The sequence below is a fragment of the Rhipicephalus microplus genome, chromosome 10 (genome assembly GCF_043290135.1).
Source record: "Rhipicephalus microplus isolate Deutch F79 chromosome 10, USDA_Rmic, whole genome shotgun sequence".
In the NCBI taxonomy this organism is placed as follows: domain Eukaryota; kingdom Metazoa; phylum Arthropoda; class Arachnida; order Ixodida; family Ixodidae; genus Rhipicephalus; species Rhipicephalus microplus.
Window position 1 is genome coordinate 18,091,122 of NC_134709.1, and position 24,668 is coordinate 18,115,789.

Here is a 24,668-nt window from a genome sequence, read left to right on the forward strand (position 1 = left end):
TTCCAAAATATCGGCAGCTTTCTTATCCTTATCAATGATGTCTGTTGCCACATTCGATTTGATTTAATTTTCTCGCAGTAGCCTGCTACCGCCACACTTAGCATTTTTTTCGTACAACCCGTTTATAGCAATTATCCGTTATAACAATATAGCATTCATGGCACTTGAGCATTGACATAAGTGGGTTCAATTGTATTTTCGTAGTGCGTATTATACCTTGAACTGTCCAGCGGCCCATGCCTGTCCGATTAATGAACATCATTTTCTTTCTCTGTCTGAGGTAACACGCCACCGTATTTGTAGCTCTTGAAGATACTGTGACTGCATAAAACTTTAAATAAATACAAAACTTGCGCACGTGCAAACCTTGACAGTGACAAATGGGAGCCCATTCCCGGGCAGCGCTCATCAAGCACAGTAACAGAAGCGTTAAAACCGTAAACACGGAGGCTGAGGCACTGACGTTGATGTGCAAAAGCTGCGCAACGTTTCCTGGAAAAACTGTGGACTGGACTCGGCACAGGCTGGCGCTGTGTCTAATCCCCCTGCACGAACTTTTGGTCAAACACCTTGCGCGAACTATCACGGAGGCATATTACAACGTATACCGTGCTACGATTTCTCGTAAAACACGTCAACTATAACGAAATCGTCTATCCAAGTACACGCACATGCTGCTCACAATAATTAATAAATAAATGAAATAGGATACTGTCGTTAAAGAAAACTCAAGGTTGCACCAGATATTACTTTTATTTAGCTTAGTCTACAACATTTAGGAGCTATTTTACTGAACTTTATGATGTAATTCACGAAGTATGGAAGACACCACACAATGCCTTGTAACAACTCACTTTATCAGAAAGAACGCACACCACCGCCGCCGCGGTGGTCTAGTGGCTAAGGTACTCGGCAGCTGACCCGCAGGTCGCGGGATCAAATCCCGGCTGCAGCGGCTGCATTTCCGAGGGAGACAGAAATGTTGTAGGCTCATGTGCTCAGATTTGGGTGCACGTTAAAGAACCCCAGGTGGCCGAAATTTCCGGAGCCCTCCACTATACGGGGTCTCTCATAATCATATGGTAGTTTTGGGACGTTGAACCTCACATATAAGAAATAATGCACACTATTTAAACCGCGACCAAGTACCGCGCGCTTTTAGAAGTGATACATAGTTCACTACGTTGCCAAAGTGTGCGAATTCAAACTGATTGTGAAAGTTTAATGGCTAGACTGACTACTGGGAGGCGCTATAGGTGACAAACACATCCAACACGCCAAAATCGACGATTCGAGGCATCGATCACCGGCGATCGATTTGAATAGGCATAGAAACGAAAAAAAAATATTTTAACTGAACCTTTCAAACAGAAAGCTAAATTCGGTGATGCCAGACGTTTACAAAACGAGGTTGTCGATATTTGTCGGGATTTAAAGTGAGTAAATCGCGCTGGTGCTGTGCTTACGGTGCTTGGCTGCAGATTGAAAGGTTCGATTCCGGCCGCGGCAGTCAAATTTCTATGGAGGCAAAATGATAGATGCTTGCGTACTGTACGATATAGAGCACCAGATGGATGGATGAAAGAACTTTATTAAGGTCCAATAGGTCGTGCTTATTGGTCCTAGCCCGAAGCGGGCCACTCCGGACTGAAGGACCCAATAAGACAGATTCTTGGGCTAGTTGACGATTGGGAATCGACATATTTGCACAACGCAAGACTACAATATTTGCACAGCACTCTTTCCGTCCTCTTCTCTTCTTCTGCTATATATACGTCGTAACTACTCGTAGTCTTGCGCTGTGCAAATATGTTGAAAAACCTAGCCTTTCAGCCACTTCGCGGGCCCGTTTGACTGCACACACTTGTACCTCTTAATGTACTGCGCAAAGCTGCGTGGTATCTGCCCAGATCCATGAAGAACTCACCGGACGTTTTTTTTTTCTTGTTTGAATAAAGTCGCGCCTCTCTCTCTCTCTCAACTGCATGCGTCCCTCGTAATCCTAGCGCAGTTTTCGGACGTAAAATCCCGACAATTATTGTTAAGTTGTAATAATTTAAAAGAAAGCACCGCCAATTTGAAGACGCTGTAAGTTCTCAACGTTGCTTTTTTTAATTGCGTCGCTTATCCTCGTTTGAAAAAAAAAAAAACATAAGCGGCTTCGACACTGACCCAAACTTTCCGTTTTCCTGAAATGCGCACTTGATTTGGGTACAGCGCGCACATAAAACAAAAAAAAAAACACATTTCGAGAAACGGCTCTATCGTGACAGGCGACCTCTCGAAGAAGTTTTCGTTGTGACTTTGATGCGAGGACAATGCTTATATACCATTAATGTTTTGACAGGACCTTAACAACTTGCAGGTCTGCTGGATCACATGCAACACTGGCAAGGATTGGAGTCCCTGCACAGTGTAAAAGCTTGACAGCCCGCTTGTGGAACTCCTATCGAGAGCGCACACAGGCAATAGGCTCATTGCAGTCTGATAAACGCTTGTGGTGGAGTCTTATCTCGGTGTATCGCTGCAAAGTGCTATCGTAAACTACCCGAAAGCTACAAACAACAGCAAGGAGCATCCACTCTGCAGAAGAGTATAAACTGGCGCTTCACACGGTAAGCTTGTTTCGCGTTATATACCTATAGGCTACGCGATGTGCCATCAAACAAATACCACAAGCGATGGGATTATGATTATGAAAAAAAAATGATGCCAATGAGTTTAACAAACGATAATCGTCCGAAAATTATGCTTTCACACGAAGTGGTGCATATATCTGCTCATGTAGAATGAAACAAAAGATGTATTTTTTTTGGTGGGTTCAAAATAATTTCAACGTAAACTTAACTGTCCTCTTGACTTTGACAGCAAATTTAAATTGAACCTTAACTTTATCATTATAAATATATATTCTCATGCAAGGACGAGCAACGTGAACCTAGATAACGTAAATTTGGACGTGCGCCTAATGCTAACATTCACTGGATCAAACTGGAATCCATAACTTCTTTCCTATTGTCTTGAGCGGTAGGTTACCCAAGAAACAAGACACGTTTCTTCTGTGACTATAAACTTCTTGTACTTTCCGTCAGCTTCTCATTTCGAATGTAAATGGCATTAAAATAATGTAGAATTTTTCTCGGTATACCGAGTCAATCAGTCTTGCTTGTTGGTTGGCCGGTGAAACAGCAACATTCGTTGGTGAGAAGTGATCTTACGTCTCGGTGTTGTTGACATTAAAAAGGACGCAGTGAAGATTGACAGGCTATGAAGCGGGCAGCGAGGAAACCAGCGAAGAAAACAGAGTGCGTGCAAATGAAGGTGAAAATGAAGTTGAATATACTTTTAGAACAATACTTCGCGATTTCGGGGAGCTTCTCTAGGTACGCATAGAAAAAATGTCTGATAACAACAACAAAAAAAATTTCGCCACCGTATACGAGCCGAGCTACAATAACACAAATAAGATTTTAGTGGTATAGCTTTGCACGCAACGTCAGGTTGTTGTTACAGAGAGCTGGTCATACATGATGGTGGTGACGATACTGGTGCTGATGGGGATCGTTGCGTTATCACCCTGAATACATTCAATTTGGAGATACTGCCACGTCGTTCCTTCCTCGAGTTTTGTTATCGACCCGTTATACACTGTACGTAATTCCCCGCAAAAAACCGTGCCTGCAGTATTCGCAAAGCTTCGGGGCTGTAGTAGATCAATTCGTTAAGATCAGGCCCATTCGATAAGTGGGCGTGATATTAACGAATTGATCTGCTACAGCCCCGCAGCTTCTCGAATACAGCAGGCACGGTTTTTGCTGAGAATCGCGTCCAGTAATGGGGCGATAACAAAACCTGAGGAAGGAACGACGTGGCAATATCAATCATACCTTGCGTACCATCTTTCCAGGCTACCTATACGCATCTTGTGTACACCTATTGTGCGTTATTTTCGCAATCTAGTTTTCTGTAACCCACTCAATCATGTTAAGCAATATATATAAACAGTGCTAGTTTACGTCTCTTCACTTGCCTCACGCGTTTTAATTATCAAAAAGAAACACAATTTAAAGTAGCTACCATAATCTTTTTTAGAGTTCTACACGGCTCCCCCATCGTCATTTAATCGTCCTAATGAGGAGTTTTAACAGTATAACGCGGAAAGCGTATACATCCTTAGCGAAGCATGCGGATGGAAGGTAAATGTGTTTCATTTTTTATACCGTGAAGTGGAGCGCTAAATGCATGTACAAATCCCCTCCCCCCCCCCATATATATATATTAAACAGCCAAAATTGTTTTATATTAGCAGTTCCTAACAGATGTGAAACGATGCCAACAGCAACATGGATATTAACAACACCAGAAGCGCTAAGCTGATATGAAGCGCTAGTGCTTGTGCTGGTGCGCGCAAGGGTGGTAGTGGTAGTCCTCAACACTGCTGCACAAGTCAATTTCAGCGGATCGCGCCTAACTACAATATACGTTAACCCGACATGACGGCCACATCATATGAGTACATATGTAACGTTTATAAAATTCGATAGTCAATACTGACCGCCATTGACGTTACACGAACATTATGGTATACTCGAAAGTTGTATCTCAGGCCTGGCGTGGCTCTGTGGTCGAGTACCCCATTGCCACGCAAAATTCTAGACTTCGATTCCTGCTGGGACACTGACATTTATGGTTCGCATTCGTTCGGCAAACGCTGCCTATGGCAGCTTTTCTTTGACGCTCAAGCGTTAAAGTTACCCACGTGGACACTACCCCGGGAAGGCTTTCGTCCCTGGTTCCATCCCCGGTCCAGGACAAAATTTTCAGCAAATAATAAGCTTTCTTTCTGAGAAGTCCGTAGAATTTTCTCGCGGCTTCGTGCTAAAGTCAGGCGGTTGTCAATGTCCCTTTCCTAAACCCTCCGCCATCTTGCGAGATTTCGCAGGACTGATTTGCAGTTTGTGAATTTTGTTACAAATTAAACTTTATACTGAACTCGCTTCCATCATCACCATGTGTCGAGAACGTCCCGTAGATGTCGGGTCAGCTTCAGCCAACATGCATCTTGCACCAAGCCACGATAGATTCAGCCACACTTAACATTTTCATAGTTTCGTATTTAGACTCAATGCTTCTTACGTGAGTCACTTTTGAAGTACTTTACAGCATGCTCTCGATTGTATGACGACTCATTCACGTAATTTACACGCAACAAGTGCTCGGAATTATACTTAATAACGGATTCCTACTGTGCAGACAGTGCAAATTAACATCGTACGATCTGACTTTTGTACTCCACCTATAGGAGAAGCTATGCAACTCCAAAATCTCGCAACATTGGGGTTCCTGCTAGCATGGGGACACCTCATTTTTTCAACTCCGGCAAAATCCATCGATAACAAAAGTAAGTTTTCCGAATCTTTTTCTCTTTTCCCACGAAGTCACTCTTGGAAGCCACTGGCATTATCTCATGCCGGAGACTATTTTATGACATACGTTTTTTTAGCGTATGCAATGTTGAGTAGGCAATCAATGTCTCGATCATGTAAAAAACACACACTATGACGTCTCCTCACGATGTCATGCTTTTAGGACTAAAAAAAAAACTGCCAGTAATTTCGTTAAGGGTGTCAGAGAAAGCGTTCATGTCACATAAATGCCAGCGTACGGAGTGTTTAGGGGCATGACACATAATAAAAGGAATGGCTGAAGATTACCGAATCGATCATTAGATGGCAAATATACTTTAAGCACCGGAGTGGGCTTGCCAGGCCCCGATGCGCCCGCATGGCCGTACGCTCATTGCAAATCAATGCGACACATCACTTGCACAATAACTATAGTATCCGAAGTTTTACATGATTTCGAGGCACGCCGTAGTGGAGGGTTTCATAATTTTCGACCACCTGGTGTTCAGTAACGTAGACTAGGCCATCGCCCCGGAAACGAGCCTCTAGCATTTCTCCGTCATCGTAATGGGACCTCTGCCACCGGTTTAGAACCAACGACCTTTTATTTTTCCCCTTCAAGTCAAGTATAGATGATTTCCATCGGCGTCAAGTCGAAGGTGCCAACTGTCGCGTACACCTTGAGAGAGTTCAAAGAGCCTTACAGGCCACCTAATGCGGCCGGATAATTTATGGTTAGTTTCAATTTTGTTCAAAAGATGGCGCGACACAGCTAAGAAGCTACCAGTCTTTGCGCCATATTTATTTGACCGTTTCTTGAGCGTCTGCCGCTTAGCACGAAGCACACGTACCACACACTGCAGTGCTTGTCTTCATCCACCTACAACGAAGTCACGGGAGCTTGAAAAATTACTGCATATCCACGGCGTGAATGATGATGAGTGGGGCGAAGCGTCCATCCGTGTGACTGTCCATCCATTCGTCCGACCAACCCCATTTCCTTCCCGTTAATAAACAACTGCAAATAAAGCTTTAATTATAAGAATAACCTACCACCATCTAGTCATATTATACATAATTTTACTTGTAGACGCAGAACGCCACCTAGTGAGGAATTGATAAACTAGAGCTGGTTACATACTATTTACTATTGACGGAGGAGTAAAAGACCCACACCCTAAGCACCTTGGCCCCCAAAATTCGTCGAGAGAGTGTTTTCGGTTTTAAAAATCATCTACAGTCAGCGGAAGTTTTTCGAAGCTCATTGGAACAACCCATCGTCGTTGGCGCGAAAATGCGCCGGAATATTTCGAAACTTTTGAGGGGATTTAAACGAAAGATGCAGTTGCAGACATAGGTGCAAACAATGAAATGCAGTTTATGTTCGATTATCTGTGATTGGGTGTTCGAGTAGTTGATAACATGCCGCATGTATGAAAACTGGCTCCGTGCTTTTCAATAAATGTCAGTTTGAAGACAGCGCAAGTCTGTGTCGTATGTGTCTTATTTGTCCTCGTTTTTCTTTTCGTACCATAACCTTTTTTGTTCGTATCTCAGCGTCAACAATGTCGAGTTCTATTAATTTCCGGACAAATAAGCCTATAGTTTTATTAACTAGGAAGAATTCACAAATTGATTTTTTTCTTTTTTTCTCAGGAACCTATAATGTTTGTGAAACAGAGGCCTGCATCCGCCGAGGTAATGTTTTTTTTTTTTTTCGCTACTATGACATACTTTCGGGCTTTATTCAAACAACGCGAACAAGTACATCATTAATAAAAAGCACTATAGTTTTTCAGCTGTGCTAGACAGTACAACCATAACGCATGTGAGGAATACCATTTGATGCAAAAATAACACCGCTGTTCTACAGGGGTCTATCCTCGGACTCCTGTTATTTTTCCGTATGTAATAATGGCTTTCCAAACTACCTGACTTCCACAGGATGTCACTAGACGAAAATACCTCTGTTTAACGGGACACTAAAGGTAAATAACAATGTCAGAGCGAAAGCTCAATGCATGACAACGTCTAAAACGGCAATATATATTATCAACAGCAGTCCACTACTCACCGAGAAATCAAGCTAAATGTACCACACGACGGGTCCTATGAGTGGGATATTCTGGAAATGAACCCGATGACGTCAGAGCGTCCGACAACAATTAATCACTGGTAATGAAACTAGCAATAAAAAATAACAACCACACGTCGCAGCTTTCTATGCTAGTCATCCGCTGTTACCTTTCGCAGCCGCAGCAACCCGTGGCTGGCTCCCCCTGGGTTTAAAATCATAGCGATATGTGTTTAATTAACAAACATACGTAAACTGACTCATCGAACACTTATTTAGTAACAGGTTTGTAGGTTTGACGCATTATACGATAATATACACATTTAAATAGATTTAACTTGATTTTTTCAAGTGACCTCACTTTCGTGCGGCGCAGAAGCCACTTCTGCGTGGGGCTGGCTGCTGCTCCACGCAGCGCAGGAGGCACTGCCTTCACAATTTCCGTTTTCGCCGGGTTAGGCTGAATAGGTGGTGCCATCAAGCGGAGCCCAGTTGAGCCAAGCAAGCCGAACCATGGCCTCCGAGATGGCAGCAGATTGTTGAATGTCCAATGTCACTGTGGTGGCTCCCGCTATTTTCACGCTGCTGCTACTAGTGTCGGTGGCCGGGCAGTAAAGCCGGGCAACGTTGTGCACGGCAACAGTGACGTGTGTGACGTGAGACGGACCATTTACAGAAGGGGGTCGGTAACGTGATGCGGACCACTAAAACATTATTTTACTTCAAAATAATCACTTACTTGGCAAAAAAGCAGCCCTATGACGTTTCTAGAGCTGTATTTCAGCAATCAAGGCTTACTATTTACCTTTAGTGTTTTTTAAGCATATGATAACGGCATAAGTGCACTAACAAACAGATTGAACAATGACCTAATCATATCAAGTGTTCCTGCCAAAAAAGTTGCTCATAAACCCGCAGAAGACAAAATTTATAGTTTTTAACTCGCACAATAAACCTCAATCTAATATTCTTTCAGTGTACATAGGATCCCACCTAATTACCAGCATCTAACGAATGTTCATTTTTTTTTTTGGTATGGAAGTTGATTCACCTCTGCACAGGAACATTCACACCACTTCGTGCTAGCCACGTCTCTGAGTACTCTATAGAGTTCCATAATCCATTCACCACACTCTTATAAAAAAGGTCGCTCACAGCGCCAGACTGCTTTTAAATGCCAGGCACTACTCTTGAAGGCTCACTTTCATTGACATTACACTATGCCTTCATCTTCAGACAGATAAATTATTGTATAAGAACATTTGCGGCCGCGCACATCACTGTCATGTTGCCCCTTTGCCCTATACATACAAAATAACGCTGTTCGTATCATCACTGCGGCTCTTTAGAACGCTCGTGTTACCTCCATTTTCACTGCATGCAGTTTTCTCTCACACACAAAAAAAGCCCATCTACCACAACGGCAGCGTGATTTATTGCATGCTTAGGAATCCGCAATTGTTTCATACCACTGGTTGAAAAATCTTGCAAGTACAAATAATACAAGGTTCGCTACACAAAATAATATTTTGCTTCCTAAATCAAGAAGGAACTATGTAAAACTAACTGTTGGTTTTGCAAACGTGAAGCTATGAAATAATCGAAGTGTTCATGTAAAATATTCACCACCTACACACCAGGGAACGAGCCTGTAGACCACGCACCCGATGATCTTACCAATAGAGCTATAGGGCTGCGGCCTTGCCTCCTTCCACAATATCGGGTGTTCATGAAAACCTGGGAGGGTTAGTCAGCGCCGCTCGTAGCCGTGAGCGCGAGTGTAGAATTTATTACACCGTGGTGTGGAACTCTCTTTTTGCCTGCTGACGTCACGTAGCACGTGATCTTTTAACGAGTGGACAGCTCATTAACATACCCACGTATACCATATGGAGGCGTCACGTCTGTGCGAACAGTACCGTCGCTATATGAATGAACGAAGGAAATGGAATTTCAAGGGATCGTTTTGTTGATACATTCTTAATAAAACCCGACCGATAATGAAGCCAAAGAATGTATAGGGGACAATTGACGTCCCCCCCACCCCATCTTTTCCTTCAGTATCTAGTGGGTTTTATCAAGACTGACGTTAAGACACGCGAAGTGGTGACGAATGGCTGCTGGGACTGCATAACAGATTTCCCTTTCTCCCCTTCGGCCCCACCCCCTTTTTTCACTCAATCACTAATACACGTCGTTTTCGCGCTCGTTGGCGTGCCTTAAATTCTGACTATATTTTCTATGAGCAAAGTATAACCGCGTCCGTCTCGTTAGTGAGTTCAAAGGGCGACTGTTGATAACAGCGCTGTCACAACCTGTAGACGTCAGGAGAGAAAGGGTGCACGCAGAGCGTTTGGTGGGAAGCATCGCCTCCGAGTATCGCAACGGTTGTGAAACGGGCATCGACGGTGGTGAGGGTCACCTGCGGCGGCAAGGGGGCGAAGAGTTCCTAAATTGTTCATCTCCCCGTCCGTTTGTCCACGGACGCGATCTCGACGTGAAGCGAAGAAATTCAACGTTGCTGTACACACACACACACACACACACACACACACACACACACACACACACACACACACACACACACACACACACACACACACACACACACACACACACACACACGCACACACACGCACGCACGCACACACACACACACGCACACACACACGCACGCGCACGCGCACACACACATGCACACACACACGCACACACACACGCACACACACGCACACACACACACACGCACACACACACAAACACACACAAACAGAGAGAGAGAGAGAGAGAGAGTTTCAGTTTCAGTTTATTATTATTCATTTCAAAAAAGTAGTACAGTAATATTAATATACAGACGAGGGTCCCAAAGTTAAAAACTGTAACAGGACCCTCGATGCATTATAACAATCAATAAATCAGACCAAGTTAACAAGCAAGAGAGAGAGAGAGAGAGAGAGAGAGAGATAAGAAAAGGAGCATTTTCCCGAGTACTCGTCACGCTCGTTACTTGGAACACTTATAAAAACTTATCGCAGGTGCATCATAAACTGCCGAAAGTAGAGTTATAACGTTGCGAGATGTTCGGAAAACAGATGCGGAAATCCTTCAACCATGATGTTTTTGTTGATGTTGTTCGACGCAGCCAAGCTAATTACGGAGTCTCTGAACACGTCCGCCGACCCGTGCACCGATTTTTACTCTTACGCCTGCGGTGGGTGGATGGCCAAACATACGATACCAGAGACCAAGTCATCGACGGGCGGTTTCTATCTCTTAGCGGACCAGCTCAAGGAAACGCTTCGAGGTACGTCATCTTACCTGGAACGTTGAATTTTTGTACGAAGGTACAACCGGAGTGGTACAACTGTTAACGTACGTCCCTTTTAAAACTGGGTTTATTTTCCCGCTTAACATCCGGCTTCTGTGCCATTGCCAGATGTCATGGACAAGCGTGGCCTACGAAACGAACCTTCCGCCGAACTACAGAACGCTATTTACCATGCAGGCACTGTAGTTCAAACAACATTACACGTATCGTGAACCCAGAACTTAAATGGCTTTCAGGTGTCATCGACTCTCAGAACTTCAGGGACGTAGACGTGAATGAGAGTACACTTCTAGGTACATTGGAACGGTCTGATAACACCTTACTGTGTTGTTTTGTTAAAAATATAGCCCTTATAGTGACATTGGCTTTGATCGTTTCAGACATTCTAGGGAACGTGACCCTTGTTGAAGAGAACCAGAACGTGACGGACAAAGCTGCCCTTGTCTACAATGCATGCGTGGGTGAGTGGTCGTTGAGGAGTATGGTCATTGAGGAGTATGGTCAATTACACTCCTCAATTACCGTACATTGAGGAGTATGGTCAATTTTCGCTGAGGCCTTTTCTTCGCGTAACGGGAGTGAGGCACAGACAGTGCAGAGAGAAAGAAAAAAAATCACGAAGGGACTTCGGGAGTGGGGCTGGGCGTGTAAGCGCTGGGTTTTATTCTAGGTATACCAGCCATTCATTTCCGGGTGTATGATCGGCTTAGTTTCGAATTTTTTTTGTCCCATCTGAGTCGCGCGTTGACATAGATCTGCTGGTGCTACACTTACACGAAGTGAAATGGCTTGTTCTTTTTTTCTTTCTCTCTTACTGGTGTGTCCAATGTCCACGCCAGTAGCGTATCCTTAACTTTTGTGCGGTGTAGGGGGGCAGGTGGTCAATCATACTTTATGTACGTTCGTGCGTGGACTTGTACGTGTCAGCGCGTCTTTCTCTCTCTCTCTCTTTCCATGTATATATATATATATATATATATATATGTATGTATGTGTGTGTGTGTGTGTGTGTGTGTGTGTGTGTGTGTGTGTGTGTGTGTGTGTGTGTGTGTGTGTGTGTGTGTGTGCGCAAGCAAAAGTGAAAACCTCGGGTAGAGTTTGCACCCTTTCCCCCCAACCATACCCCTTGGCTACGTCCCTTGTCTACGTAATCTGTATCATCACATCAACGGTGTTATTCACTTTATCCTTCCCGTCCGCTTTTAACTGTTTCAGCTGTTCCGGACCTCGACGACCGTCAGGACGTCGTCCAGTTCATAATGAACGCTTCGGGACTCGCCGATTGGCCCAAAACGCGGCAGCAAGCGTGCGCAGAAGGCAACGCCCCGAACGCCACGGCCGTGCTCGCAAAATTGAGAATTTCAGGAGTTCTCCAGGCTGATGTTTCGAGGGATTCCAAGAATCTCAGCCGCTACGTGATTCTGGTAACACTAGAAATAACGTTTCGAAACATAATTTAATTTTGCCCAAATGTCTGAAAATTGATGCAGTAATCAGACATCTGTACCATATAGAGAAATGCCGGAGTTGTATTGTCACCAAATTGCAGTAGACATTCGATTCCTAACTATTAAGAGCACCGGCAATCAATACTTATAAGGCGGCGATAGAAGCTATCGTTGGTAAGTCTTCTTGCTTGTGATGCGCTGCAAGGTATGAAAAACCAGAAACAACACAGTGTTTGCGCATCACAAGCACGAATAGGCAATGCAGCCTCAAGAAGGACGTGCTGTCACAACGTCGCTGAGTGAGAAACGTGGAACGAACAGATAAACCCTTGTGCTGTGGCTCGCTACAGCATTTGGACATTCCGTCGTCCCAAGACGTGACATTACGCTACCACGAACATTGGGCGCGTAGCAGGGGAATTGGGGCACTCTGGGCGCAACAAGCCTTTTCAGTGAAGCTCGCCTTCCGCACTTGCGCCAATATGAGGTTGCACCATGTCCACCACGAGGTCTCGGTTCGGCTGCACTTTCTGCACCATTTCAAGAGTGCTGCACTTTGGTCCTTCGATTTAGCGAGTGAAGCTCGCGCCACCTACCTATCTGCACTCGATTTGACATCGTGCTGCACGAGTTGATCGGAACTTCAGCATTAGTTTTCCCGCGAGTTCTCGTATCATGCAGGTAACGCAAGGCACACGGCGTGGCTGAACTTCTGCCCTCGATTTGACCGCTGCACCGAAACCACTACTGTCAATGTTGCACATATAAAGAGGAACTGGCGCGGCACTGGCACGACACTTTCGTGAACTAAGTCCAAAAAGTGCAGCCGAATCGAGGAGACCTACGATTAGCTCTCGGGGCGCCATAAAGTACCCTGCGTTTCTCTCTCAGCACGCGTTATAACACGTGACCTCAAACGCAGGAGCACGTGAAGCGTTCGCGCTGATTAAATTTAGTGCGTTCATACCTATACGCGGCCTCCGCGATTAGTTCCGTAGCAAGCGCACTGCCGGAGCTGATCGCGGAGGCCACGGCATCTGCCTGTGCGCTCACGATGCCATGCTCGTTAAATTAATCCAGCGACGGACTGTGACTCATACAGGTTGTTATTGCATTGTTATCGCTATGAGTACTGCGTCTTTCGCGCTAAGCTCAATTATTCATTTTCACTTGTAAATTCGCATGTAAACAAGACATTGACGTGGAAATCGCGAGTATATTTGGAATTTCATGCTTCGAGAGTCCGTGCACTGACGATTTACGTTCACCGTTCCTTTTTTTTTTTCAGCTAGACCAACTCTCGTTTCCGATGGTGGGCAGAAACCAGCTCATCAATCAAACCACCAACAGCAGCAAGCCAATCATCGCGGCCTACAAGAACCTGATGAAAGTGTCCATGAAGTTCATGAAGCCTGACCTGTGTGAAGACGAACTCGAACAACTTTCGAACGACCTTCTGGCGTTTGAAGGAAAGCTGGCAAACGTGAGGATTTTTTTTTAGATGTAATGACGGACAATGTATTAGTTCATAGATCTGCATTCCCACCACGTGACAGCTTTTGAGTGCCCACTCTACCCGTACCGCGGGGCCGTTGGCAGCGTTGTCAGTGGCGTAACGGGGTGAACAATCTATTGGTGCCAAGGGCAATGAAAAAGTGAAACTCAGTGGAGAGTGAGTGAGAGGGATAACGAAGAGATAGAGAGGAGAATGTTATAGCGGAAAAAAGGAGGGGGAAAGTCGAACAGAGTAGCGATTGGGGAAACACAGCGCAAGAAGAGTTCACGAAGCGCTCGTGGTCCATAGCCTAAATACACGATCCGCGCCAACCATGCACACTCAAAGCGCCCTCTTCACATTGAGGGGTGCAACATATATATATAAGTGGTTATATCAGAAGAAAAGAAAAGAAAGGTGCCGACCCGTAACTGTCTCTCCTTACGAGGACACCTCAACAGGTCAGCAGAGGAATGGGATATGGGGAATAAAAGATATAGGGAGAAGGAAGGAGGGATAAAAAGAATAGAAGGAAAATAGACGGAGAAGAAGCCGCCAGCCAACGAGAGGAAAAAAGAAGGAGATAGGAAAGTGGGGATCCGGTCGAAGCAGTCCAAGGGCGGGGTGCCACAATGCGAGAGCTGCACGGCATCAGGAGACCGCGGAGGGCGAACCAGTCGGCGGGAGCTACGCTGAAGTCGGAGATCGCGAGGGCACAACCGTCCAGCTTGAAATCCTCCGAGCGAATCCGCGCCCAGAAAGCGAATGCCAACATATGGGAGTCCTTTGCGAGTGCTGCTGAACGAGCTGTCCGAGCACACGCTCAGAGATGCAGACGGTAAAACCCACAGGTTTGTGTCACCGAAGCAGCAGCAGCTGTAGGCCTTTTCACAGGAGAGAAAGAGGACCTCTTTCCCCGGCTATTGCAGGGCAGTACGAAGGCCGACGTTCATACCTGGGCAGTGCATTTTTGGTGCGGTCGAGCCTATTTAGCACAGCTCAGAGGAGATTACGGTGGCATGTAGTAAGCCTTCGATGAAAAGGTCTATAAGCTCCACCACCATCGAGAGTACCCTTTTGTATACCGTTTGTACAACTTTAGGTGTACACACGAGGGGGTGGGGGGAAGGGCGCAGGTGCCCACGTAGTCCCTTAATAATGGGGGGGGGGGGGGAGGAGGGGCGCAATGTCAGTCATACACATACATCAACATACCAGGGAGGGGGGCACTGCGACGAACCTCGAACCTTTGCCCCCCCCCCCCCCTCCACCCTGATGGCGAACCCTGCCCACACCTACGCGCCCAACCGAAGCATAAAGTCGTCACCGCTACCGAAAATACAAGCATGTTCTCTCAAGCACCACCTAACGTTCGCAAAATGTAGGCACCTAATCAGCTGCGTTCTAATGGTCCATTACGGATCTTGCAATCGGTCGTCTTTTGTGTCTTTTTCTGATCATATTGTTGCGTGACTGTCAAATATCTGTTGTTCGTGCGATCAAAGCATTGATTGGATTGATGGATATGTGGGGTTTAACGTCCTAATATGATTATGAGAGACGATTTAGTGGAGGGTTCCGGAAATTTCGACCACATGGGGTTCTTTAACGCGCACCCAAATCCGAGCACACGGGCCTACAACATTTCCGCCTCCATCGGAAATGCAGAGGCCACAGCCGGGATTCGAACCCGCGACCTGCGGGTCAGTAGCCGAGTACCTTAGCCACTAGACTATCGCAGAGGGGCCGTGCGAGCAAACCATGCGCGTTTATCTAGAAACACGCCAGCCTCCAGCGTTTCTCCGCATTGCTGATGGCACCGGAAGCCGGTTTAGAGTGCAAGTGCAATTCAGTCGACAAAGTTGGTGTTGGTTTATTGAGTACGCTTCCCCAAAACACACGTTAGTGTGCTGTATGTCTGTACAAACCATCAGCGACGCAGCATTTGGAATTTTGAAAGCCATCGCCTGTGAATGTTAAAAAAAAAATCACTAATCACTCTTCAAAGACGACACTGCCGATGAGCGGCAACACAATGACACTTCTGCAGAATTTATTCTCCCCCCCCCCCCCCCCCCCGTTGTTCCTCGAACGTAGAAACTAGTCACTGTATTTATTTTCTGGGTATATATGACTTTAAGCGTTGCTGTCTTGCCTTCTGTATTGGAACTGCTGCGAACTCCCGGGAGCAGAGGCCACCGTCATTTAAAACCGATTAAGGCCTTTAGCCTCTGTCTCCTTAGGGAACAGCTAAAACAAAGCTGAATTGAATTAAATCAATTATTGCTCTGATGGTTACTTTGATTTTCTTCAAGACAAACATGTGAAGCCACCAGTCTAAAGCCGAATAACCAATATAAGAGAAATCCACCATCTGCATTTTACTTGCTGTTTGTCTCATTCACACAACCGGTGCCAAAAACAGACAAGTTACATTTTAATTCAAAACCACGGTTTCTGTTAACTAGCAGTAGGCAGTAACACATGTAACTACGCCCTTTGTACTAAGAAAAAAGGCAACAAACGGTTTTATAATACACACGAAAGACGTTTGGGCCGTTAAAGCTTTTAGAAGCTCTAACAGTCAAAAATTTACAGTCAAACAGGCAGATTTCTTTCTCCTTCTGGTATACCCATATTGTAAACTAACACGATTGTTGAAAAACTTGAAACTTCAAACTATTGTTCCCTTTAGAAATAGTTTTAAGAAAGTAGAGAATCAAAATGAGCTACATGCTCAGCTGTTTATTCCTCGCAATAAATAAATTAATCACTCTTTCCAGATAACAGCTCGTCCTGAAGAGAGGCGAAACTTCATAATATTATATAGGAGGGCCACCATCGCCGAATTGGAGAGAAATTTCACACACGTAAGCATCATACGTCCCGGCAACTTAAAAGTGTCCTCATCGTCATCATGATCATTGGCAGTGTCAGAAGCATCAGCAGCAGTAGCAGCATAAGCATTCTCACTGGTTAAAAAGTAATGCTTTTAAGGCTGCTTCTAAGGCTTATAATACCGCTTTGCAAATGCTCCTAAGGCTGCTTTGAAAATGGCTGCCTTACTATTCAAAAACCATTCGATCAGTATTCAATTCATTGTCATCGTCCTACGATTCATACTTGATTCGGCTCTAAAGATCCCTATTCACACATCTCTAAAAACTTGGTTTACATTACGGAACAACAAGTGAACACCCCAATACGGATTTTAAGATTAGGGATTTGCAAACTCACTCTTACGTTGATTTTTTCTTTTTTTATTGCAGATACCAATTCGAGCTTTATTGCAAAGAGAGTTCTCTCTAGCGAACATCACTCTAGCCGACGATGAGACTATCGAAACTATCTCTCTGGCCTACTACGCAAAGCTCGACGAATTTCTGCGATGTGCCGATCCGTAAGTGATGGAACTATTCAAATGCCGTGTAGGGTCGTCTAAACGCTTTGTGGGCATTGTTTTCTCCTTAAAAAATGTGGCAACTCGCTTAGTAAAGTAACGTACTCATAACTGCATTACATATGCATATATGATGGTAGCATGCTGTATTTTGCGAAAGTTATTACCCGTATATGCGTACATAAATCTGCGTCGGTAGCTTACCCTGGCACGCCAGACCGTTAGCGACTTAAGCACTACTGCAGTGCCTGAACTCGATTGATTTTATTGATTGATTTGTGTGGTTTAACGTCCCAAAACCACCATATGATTATGAGAGACACCGTAGTGGAGGGCTCCGCAAATTTTCCCCACCTGGGGTTCTTTAACGTGCACCCAAATCCGAGTACACGGGCCTACAACAATTCCGCCTCCATCGGAAATGCAGCCGCCACAGCCGGGATTTGATCCCGCGACCTGCGGGTCAGCAGCCGAGTACCTTAGCCACTAGACCACCGTGGCAGGGCCAGTGCCTGAACTCAACAAATCCAAACGACCACCTGTAGACTGAATGTGATCCACAAGTGTGCTCGTGATTCTGTGCATCTCTTTTCACCTGTGTATTCTGCGTATCTCTTTTCAGGTTAACCTCCCTGCATTTTCTTTCATTTTCATTCTCTTCCTCTTGTAAGGGTAATTACCAAAAGCTACTTGTACTAGTTCAGGATGATAGCATAAAAGACATTTTCCTTGTGGTATCGATCGTTAAGGTGAAAGCTTTATATGAATCGTGAAAAGGATAACGCAGCGAAGTGCTCTCGTGCAGCCCAAGAAAGCATGTGACACACACACACACACACACACACACACACACACACACACACACACACACACACACACACACACACACACACACACACACACACACACACACACACACACACAAAACCACGCCATATAGGACGATAACTAAAACAATTTAAGTGAATACTGATTGAACTTGTCAAATTTAATTAGTGCAGGCGACCTTAGTGACAGTTTAATAATAATATTTAATCAGTGAACGTTGAACGTGGATTGAATACACGGTAGAATAGCCACAGCGGATGGCTTTCACCATGGAGTAGTTTAGGCGAATGGATAAGAGACCCTGCGAGTTTTTTTATGCCCTATATGCCTACGTATACGTATGGCTCAGCACAGTGATCCTCCTCGTTAACATGCCACTCTCAGCTGCCTACCAGATTTCCTGCGTTTCTCTGTCTGTCTCTATGACGCAGTTCATCGAAAGATAATACGTAGTTTGTTAATCGTTGAGCAGCCTGCAGAAGATGCACAGTCCTGCGTAATGCCACTGCACCGTCCTTGTTTCCCAGGGATACTCTGTACAACTACGCCGGTCTCCGTCGCATGCTTGGCTGGGCTTCTGTCGGATCGAAGGAGTACCGAAACGCCTGGTTCGAGCTTAAGAAGGTGAGGTACGGATTGCGGAAGGAAAAGCCAAGGTGGGAAGAGTGCGTCCAGTCAGTGAACGATAAGATGTCCGAGAGCGTGGGCTACCTCTACGTGCAGCAGAAGTTCAGCCAGGAGGCCAAGCAAGAGGTAACATGCATTGAGTCTCAGAACTAGCGATGCCATGGTAATAAGGGCTGCAGCGCGAGCACAAAAGTGCTAGAAGAAACGTGAAACGAAAGGCGAGGCAAGGAAAGCAAAGAGGACAACACGAGCACTGAACCAAAGTAGCTGGGTCTTGAGAATACGGGTACAAAAAAGTAGGACTGCCCTGTGTACTAGAAATGCATTGAAAAAGAACAGCTATTTGGGCTAGTTGGTTGGAATTCATGGTAATAAGGGATGCAGCGCGAGCACGAAGGTGCTAAAAGAAACGTGAAACGAAAGGCGAGGCAAGGAAAGCAAAAAGGACAGCACTAACCCAATTCGCTGTTCTTCTTTAACGATGCCAACAACAGGCGTAGGCAGAATGCTTCTCGGAAATGTGTGCGTGTGTGTGTGCGGGGGGGGGGGGGGGGCATTTTTGATCAGGAGTGGAGGCCGGTGGACATATATGGTAGAGTGCCATTTTGTGCCCTGTATGCTACGGCAAGAACTTTCTGGAAGGAGGAAGGGGTGGCACAAGTTCGGTGAACCATTACTGGATACGCTGCTGACGCTAGCCCACCACAACATTACAAAGCCACGAACTACGCGATAGCCAGACAGGAGTGCCCGGTGTGCCATCTCCTGGCCACGCCCCTGACGGCCACCAGAGACGGAATCGAACCAGCGATTTTCAGCTCAACAATTCTCGCACCACAGTCCCGCAGCCACAGTCTGTTACGACTGCGTTAGAAGAAATGGCTTGTTTCTGGGCCACGACGTTGGTTGTGAATTGGTCGGGCAAGGGGACAATATTGCAATAGAAACCAGGTGCCTAGTAGCTGTCAATGCTGCGAGTACATAATAACTTAATACAAGTGCATTGCAATTTAATTAGTAAAATCCTCTTCATTTCAGGTCCTGGATATGGCCAGTAGGATCATGGCTGCCTTCAATAAATCTTTACAGGAGATTGAATGGATGGACGAACAGACTAAATGTCAAGCAGAGGAGAAGGTACGCAGCTTCTATTACTCCGATAAACAAAAATAATAACGTCATATTATCCCTGTTGCTCTCTCTTTGCGTTGTGTGTGGCTTGCGTCGGCAACATTAGTAGTTCGATTATTTCGCAAGTTATCGCTTCAGATGCTCCTTTTTAACGCATATGACAATGAATACGACCAGGATACATCGTAAGCAAGGCTGCACTTGACGAAAAAAAAAACAACGCCAGTGACGTCATAGCTTCCTATACTAAAGGTTGTTTGCTGGTTATCCGGGTTACGTTTTTTTAATGCTTATTTTTCTTAATTGCCTTGTATGCGAAAATTTCGTCTAGACGTAAGGAGTACAACGAGGAAATATCCAGACATGTTTTTAAGACAAGCGGGGTACGGTGGTCCCTTGAAATAGTTTGTTTTCATTGTGCTTCTATGGTGCGCACAGACGCGGCTCCACAAACTCTGGAATTAATAAACGCTACTGTCGATCGAACAACTTTACGCATCTCAACAACATTTTCAGGCTGGCGACATATATCGTCACTTCATGCTGAACAAACTACTGTACTGTTAGAAAAGCAGACCAAATTCGTAAGCTGTTTCTGCTGGTGACGTCGACAAAAAAAAAATACACCGACATTTTGTGAATGCAGCGGTTGTCATGCGAGAAATTCTTCGCAGAGCATGAGTCCTTTACAAACAATACTTTTTCAGCTGCAAAAAATGGAAAGAAAAATTGCATATCCTGACTGGCTCTTCAATGAGACGTACCTCGAAGGACTTTATAGACATGTGAGTACACACGCACTTAAAAGGCTATTTATGTAGCTGTTCTCTGCGAAACTACAGTTCACAGTACGTGTCGCATTCTGATCAACTGCATGGGCAGCTTTCCGAAAATTCCATGTCAACGCATGTATATTTGAATACCGATACTTATTAGCTTCCATGAAATATGGTATAAATAGCGCCATTACCATGAGAGACGTGACAAGGCTCTGACAATAAACTCATCAAACAAAGGCGTGCGCTTAGTTCACTTCAGGGGGAGAGGGGGGAGCGAAGGTAGAGTTACTTTATATACCTTAAGGCAGCATACACAGTAACTCTAGGCGAACGTTGGTCGCAGCGGCCCCTAGCTGTTATGTCAATATATGGGGCTGACTTTGCGCCTTCCGCTCCCCACCCCCCAGTCGCAGCACACCTCTCCACGTTATGTTAATGTATACGGGTCACGTTGTGTCTTCCCCCCCCCCCCCTACCCTAGTCGCAGCGCCCCTTTCCACATTATGTCAATGTATAAAGGTCACCTTGTCCCCCCCCCCCCCCATGTCTCACAGTGTCCCTCTCCACGTTGTGTCAATGTATATGGGTCACCTTATGCCTCCTCCCCCCTCTCCCCGAGTCGCAGCACAACTTTCCCCATTATGTCAATGTATGGCGCTAAATGGGGCTGACTTTGCAACCTTCTCCCTTTCCCCCCTTCTCCATTCCCCACCGAGTCGCAGAGCTCCCATACTTATTATGCCAATGTATGAAGGTGTCTTTGCGTCACACCCCCCTAGTACATATGAGTTGTGGGTCACATTACATGGCGTTTATCGCGTGACATGCAGCAGCAAAAGTCTAGCCGGAAAACAGTTAATGTGACCGCCTTTTCGGCGTTTTACTCTCGCGTTGGCGTAGCGCAGGTTCAACGTTTGATGCACGTAAAAGTCGAAGAGGCTGCCCATTTCGATCGCCAGCGCTTGGTTGCCCGGGAATGCAAGCGTCGAGGGTTAGAAATGGGCGGAAGAGAGAAGTGGAAGCAGAACACCAGCACTGTGCACACCAGCACCAGCCCGTATGAACAAACACTCCTCGACTCAAATTCGGCCTCAAGGGATCCCCGAGACTTTCTGTATTGCAGAAATCACAATGCGAAAACAGTCCTCATGGATCCCTCGAGGTCGAGTTTGAGTCGAGGAACATTTGCGAATACGGGATTAGGATTTAGACGTGCGCCACTCGGAGCAGCAAACAGCAAGAAAAACAGACAAAAAAGGAGACCACAGCACAGGGAATAGTTAATCGCTAAACAAACTAGATACTCACAGGAACAAAACAGAAAAAGATATAAGCTATCAAATAACCACACGCGAGGAACAAAAAAGGCGCGGGTAAACACGAAGTAACCTCCAAGGGAGCCGCAGGCATTTCACGCAGCTTTCACCTAGAGTGAAAATTGATTAACTATTTTAGCAAAAGTATTCTTACGTTGTTTATAAAAAAGGTGATGTGAGAAAAGCCCCAGTCGGCACTTTTATTTATGTACGGGTATAGCTTTAAATTTTCTTGATTTTATTTTGCCCTCATTAACAACAGCTTTTAGCAAGTCCCACAACTGCGATAACTGCATGGGAATGTCTTGATTGCTGCAGCCAGCCCAATCTGTTTATCGCGAATTTCACTGCAAATAAAACAAATTAGGCGAGCAATTGAACTATTATAGCTCCCACAAAAGCAGACTCACCTTCTGTTAACATTAATCATCATTACTAAATACTGTAGATACCAAAGCTGTCCTCAGAAGACCCTTACGGGAAAATGCTGTACTCGGTGTCGCTGAACAAATGGATACAAGAAATGAAGAAGCTACGGCGACCATACGACAGAAATGCCGAGTAAGGGGCGAAAATTTTGTTCACTTTAAACTCCTCATCAAGTTTATTGTCGAAAATGACACATCCTGTCTAAAGTATCAGAAACTCGCACCACGGTATGAAAACATTAAATTACATGTTATCAAAATATAATTGAAGCACTGAACACGCATGCAGGATCTAGTTTTTTTTGTTTCCACCAGATGCAACAACGTTTTCAACCTGGTGAAAAACGTTAATCATCGTCGATAATCAAATATTCTTGCAAAAATGTTTTGCTTGTCCTATTTTCTTTTTTTTCATGTTCCCGATATTTTTGCATGAGTTTAGGCCTTGTACGTTCACACGACGATATTAAAATACACGTTAGCGCTATTCTCGTTGTCTTTACTTATATTTCTGCGTATCCTTGTACACCCACTTTCGCCATAGCACACTTAGCGCTGCAGTATGTGTAAATAAATAAATAATAAATAAACAGCATATTGCTCAGTTACATAAGATACGCAGAAATAAAACAACGAATACATTGTGTTCATCAGCTGATGGCCGGCAAGCAGAGAAAAAAAAATAACGCTGGCACGATGTTGCTGCAATACCTAGTTGCGTTTGCTCAAACAACCCGTATATTTGATAACTGTAATGCCATAATTAATATATGCATTTATTTCCTTTTGTTGACTATGCACTACTGCATTTTTTTCTGGATTTTCTATGGTAATGTCCAGGCGTTACATATGAGAACTAAATTTTTTTTAACATATTCTTGGTATATTTTTTTGTCAGAAAATGACGGGAGCAAAGATGCTGACACTGTTTTGAATGCCAAATAAAATTGATTGATTGATATACAAGGTACCAAGTACAAAAAATCACAAGTGATGTGCCCACATACTTGCATTATATTTATAATATGAGTACACATGCGCTGTTTTAAAAGGAACCGTTAGTCTACGAAAACATCAAGTTTGGCCCCTTTATGTTTTCAATCAACTTCTTAATACAGAGACGCCACCCATTTCAAGCTATCTGGCGGTCATAAATCTCATATTACGAACTACAAAAACTTGAAACGCTCACGTGCTATGCTATAAACCAACCGAACAGAGTAGCGGGACCTCTCTTCGTCAATTCACAAGCGGTCCAAGCTTTCCTTTATTTTTTTTTTCCCCAATTCCCTTCAGGTGGTTAGAAGGTGCTGCCGTGGTGAATGCGTTTTACAACCCAAGTGCCAACGAAATGGGTAAGCATCAAGAATTAGTGCCCGTGTCGGAGAAAGATAACGCTTTTCGAAAATCTTTCTATAGCTATTATATGTTGCGATGAAACTGCAGAAGCACTAAATATTTTACTGAAGTCTCTTCGTATGATTGTTAGCTTGAAATCTCGAACACATAGACATTCGCTGTACACACCTGCTGCACTCAATCGTCACTCGATGTATCGATTTGGCACTGACAGATGTTCTTCGAATCTCATCGGTGATGATCGATGCCGGTGGTGCTGTCACACCACGAGCGTTCGTACAACGAACCACTCGAACTCTCACTGCGCGCCTAGGCTCTGGCACAATGCAGGAATACATGCTCTACATGCTTGAATACACGCTTGAATACTTGTCTTGAATACATGTTTACATGTCTTGAATATATGCTCTACAGAGCAAACGAAAGAAAGCCAGAATTCGAAAGCTAGAAACAGCTGCGAGCAGTACTTCGCAGTTATTGTACTACTGAATGCGGTGAGATATATTTAACACTAAAGCGTATTTTTTTTTCGTGAAACATGCTGGAGTGTTAAGATTAACATTAATGACATCAGAATACCATAACAAAGATTCCCACCAATATTTTTACAGTGTTCCCTGCGGGAATTCTCCAAGGAATCTTCTACGAATACGGGGTCCCACGGTAAGTCGCTGTAGGCAGATCATGCCTATGTGCCCTGAAGCTAGCTGCTACTGCCAGCTATCTCTCTTTATCCTCTCTGTCTTATCACTTCATTGAGTACGACACCACCTCTGCGCAAAGGTTTATGTTTGCACGCGAACATGCTGTTAAAAGTAGGCGAAACTATTTCGATCACTTGACGTCTATCGAAAACGCAAAACACGCTTAAAACGTACTGGTGGGCTAGTCGGTGGATCACGACAGCATATGGCCGCGCACTCCACGTGAAAGGGTCCCGGGAAACAAACAAAGCAAAACAGAAAGGTCAAACACACAAGGACTGAACTTTAAAGCAGCCACGCGACACCCAATTTCCAGCCATAAGCCGCGTTATGCAGGCTAATCCTC

The 24,668-nt window shown here is 44.9% G+C and overlaps 1 protein-coding gene across 2 annotated transcripts in view; it reads left to right on the plus strand.

Moving 5' to 3' along the window:
- The first annotated feature begins 2,476 nt into the window (after positions 1-2,476).
- Positions 2,477-24,668, plus strand: part of LOC119180699 (neprilysin-1) — a 30,108-nt gene continuing 7,916 nt past the window's right edge. For both annotated transcript variants that reach the window (XR_012886467.1, XM_037431828.2), the window contains exons 1-15: positions 2,477-2,615; positions 5,303-5,401; positions 7,062-7,103; positions 10,622-10,783; positions 11,188-11,268; positions 12,023-12,231; positions 13,544-13,738; positions 16,534-16,620; positions 17,020-17,150; positions 18,506-18,731; positions 19,644-19,742; positions 20,444-20,521; positions 22,280-22,392; positions 23,556-23,614; positions 24,230-24,281. Coding sequence is in view for 1 of the 2 variants with exons in the window: in XM_037431828.2 (XP_037287725.2) it covers positions 5,311-5,401; positions 7,062-7,103; positions 10,622-10,783; positions 11,188-11,268; positions 12,023-12,231; positions 13,544-13,738; positions 16,534-16,620; positions 17,020-17,150; positions 18,506-18,731; positions 19,644-19,742; positions 20,444-20,521; positions 22,280-22,392; positions 23,556-23,614; positions 24,230-24,281 (1,625 nt within the window). In the remaining variant the exon portion in view is untranslated. The remainder of the gene's footprint in view (positions 2,616-5,302; positions 5,402-7,061; positions 7,104-10,621; positions 10,784-11,187; positions 11,269-12,022; positions 12,232-13,543; positions 13,739-16,533; positions 16,621-17,019; positions 17,151-18,505; positions 18,732-19,643; positions 19,743-20,443; positions 20,522-22,279; positions 22,393-23,555; positions 23,615-24,229; positions 24,282-24,668) is intronic.